Source organism: Plectropomus leopardus, unplaced genomic scaffold (genome assembly GCF_008729295.1).
Source record: "Plectropomus leopardus isolate mb unplaced genomic scaffold, YSFRI_Pleo_2.0 unplaced_scaffold13788, whole genome shotgun sequence".
In the NCBI taxonomy this organism is placed as follows: domain Eukaryota; kingdom Metazoa; phylum Chordata; class Actinopteri; order Perciformes; family Serranidae; genus Plectropomus; species Plectropomus leopardus.
In genome coordinates, this window is record NW_024614711.1 from 1 (window position 1) to 2,889 (window position 2,889).

General features: G+C 37.0%; 1 protein-coding gene across 1 annotated transcript; it reads left to right on the forward strand.

Annotated features, from left to right (window-relative positions):
- Positions 1-361: 361 nt before the first annotated feature.
- Positions 362-1,813, forward strand: LOC121964043 (prefoldin subunit 5-like; the record flags this gene model as incomplete). The annotated part of the gene is made up of 5 exons (XM_042514273.1): positions 362-441; positions 1,125-1,227; positions 1,377-1,408; positions 1,517-1,591; positions 1,688-1,813. Coding segments are annotated over exons 1-5 (402 nt in total), but the record flags the coding sequence as incomplete, so codon positions are not given.
- Between the last annotated feature and the right edge of the window lie 1,076 nt (positions 1,814-2,889).

The following is a 2,889-nucleotide window of genomic DNA, read 5'->3' on the forward strand; positions in this document are numbered from 1 at the left end:
AAGGGAAGAAAATTAAAGCAAAAAATACAACACCGAAGAAAAGTTTAAAATCAATAATTTAATTTAAAATCAAAACTTTCAGGAGTAAGGTGAAATATTAATAAAAAAAATATTTTAAATAAATTATAGGATTGCTTTCGATAAACAAAAATATGTTTGTTTGTTTGTTTGTTTGTTTGTTTAAGTAATTTAAAAGAAGATATTGATGTAGCAGGCGGAGAACCAATAACAGTTTCAAGCAGCAGGCACGATTTCACTGCAATGCATCCATGGCCGCGTGTCGTCCACAGGGGGGCGGTGTTTCACACTGATGACCTCACAGCTCCATCACCCGGAAACACATCGCAAAGGGTCATCTGCAATCACGCTTCCAACATGGCGGTGAATCTCACAGACCTCTCCCTGCCTCAATTAGAGGGACTAAAAACCCAACTAGACCAGGTACTGTAAAAATCTTTAGTGCATTTCGGTTCTCACTGCGTTTTCAATATCAATAAGGGCTTTTATGAGGGTCGGAGGGGGTGAGTGGTGAGGTAGCCAAAGCTAGCACATCTAAAGCTAACGGTGCTAACGAGAACCGGAGCGTGTAGTCTCGCGTAAATAGACCTACTGCTACACCTGTCAGACAGCTAACACGTTAGCATGATCTGTTTTACGCATTTCCGAAAAAAATGCATTGAAATGTTTATTGTTGGAACATTTTGTTGTTTCTTCCGTATTTGTTGGATTCAAATAACTGACAGGTATGGTCGCTTTGTGTATTGACACTAACGTTTGTACACTTTAATGCCCCCACTCCCAGAAAGCATTATTAAACAAAATATGTCAGGCAAATAAGAACACAGACTTACATGAGAGCACAAATATTGGACATTCTACACAAAACATAAAAACAATAATACATTTTCAAAGTTTGAATACATAAATCAATAAATAAATAATTCAAAGAAGTTTTTGTATTAATCTGTAGCTCACATCACTCACAATTTTACCCTTAAATTTATCATGTTTCATTATGATGATACAAGTAAGAAATATTTTAACAATGTTGTTAAAATGTAAGGTTCACACCCCTCTTCCTATCTTTTCTTGACTTTCCTCTCTTGCTCGTTGGTGTTTTGCAGGAGATTGAGTTCTTGACGTCTTCAATTGGTCAGCTCAAAGTTGTCCAGACAAAATATGTTGAAGCGAAAGACAGTTTGAACGTCCTGAACGAAAACAACAAAGGTGAGTGACGAGCGTATCCCGCCAAGCATTTAACAGTTTTAGTGGAATAATTCATAAAAGCATATGTAGCACAACAGAGGTTCTTAATTTGAAATGAAAATGAATGCTAGCCTCTTAATTGTTCCTCCTTTCTCTTCTCTTTCACACAGGAAAAGAATTGCTTGTTCCACTTACGAGCTCCGTATCCTTTTTAAAATGTAACAACCAGCATCCCATGTCTTGCTGGTTTAAGTGAAGTCACGTGTCTGTTGAGACATGCATACTTGTCCTTGACATTTTGTCCTCTCAGATGTACGTCCCGGGAACATTACATGACGTGGAAAATGTGTTAGTGGATGTGGGGACAGGATACTATGTTGAAAAGGCAAGTAATTTAATATTTTACACAATAGTTTAACCTTTAATCCTAAAATGTGTTATGTAAATTGTTTTTATACTTTATATTTGTATATCTCTGCAGAAAGTGGAAGACTCAAAGGCTTTCTTCAAACGCAAAATAGATTTCCTCACAAAGCAGATAGAGAAAATTCAGCCAGCCCTTCAGGAAAAACATGCCATGAAACAAGGTAAGCTGCTTCTTTTTTTTGTTTCTTTTTTGTTTTTTGTTTTTTTTTTGTTTTGTTTTTTTACACATTTATAGATATCTATTTCCTCCTTATCATATTATACATTTTAATCAAATTTTCCAATTCAAAGCCACATGTTAATGCTAAATGTCCCTTATTATTTACTGTCAAATTGCTACCTGGAAAAGCGCTTTTTTTCCATCGACAAGCTGTCATTTTAAGTGTCTGACGACATTAAGTAAAGGAAGCCAATGGAGAAAAACATTGTTGTTTTATCAGAAACAGCGCCAAAATCACTATTGTAAAACCCACCAGAATAAACACTAGCTGTAGTGTGTACAGAGCCATTATATTTTCACACCTAAAACCTTCTGCAGACTGTGAGATTGTTGCAGTCCTCTAAGTTTAGTGTGAGCTACACTGTGCGACATGGATCCTAATAAACTTGGGGACAACATCAAGTTTGAAGTATGCAGATTTTACGATCGCCTACTGAATCACAGGCTACGACGTCAGGCATTTATATGTGTCAAAAATGTCTGAAGAAGAGGAGGAGGAGAGGGATAATGTGGGTGTGGTCGTGGATGGGAAAAGTGGCCAACTTTGCCAATTTTACAACAAGAGCGCAAAGTAATTAAGAGCATCTACAAGCATTTAGCAGTGTCGCGCTGATCACGTCATTTTCACGCTGCGTTTCTGTTGGTTGGTTCATAGGTCTTAACAGCGGTCACACAGTGAGATTCTCATCCCAAATTCCTGATACTGTCAGAATTTTGTATCCCAGGCTGTCTTTGATCACAAAACTGTGACAATGACCATATTAAACTTTTCTCATTGTGTACAGATTTAGAGCCACAACCAAAGATATCCCCACATTTCTGTCACGATGGTTATTTTTCGTCCAAAAAAACTCAAAATTGCACAATGTATAGCGGGCTTAACCAGGTGAATTCAGGGTTTATTTCAACATAACCTGTCTCAGCTGAGACAGCGAAAAGATGAACCAAGATGTTTTTTGTGAGTTCCGTTTTGTTCCTGTCAACTTTGAATAAAGTGTGTTTTATTACAAAGATAAAATGACTATCTAAACGGTGGT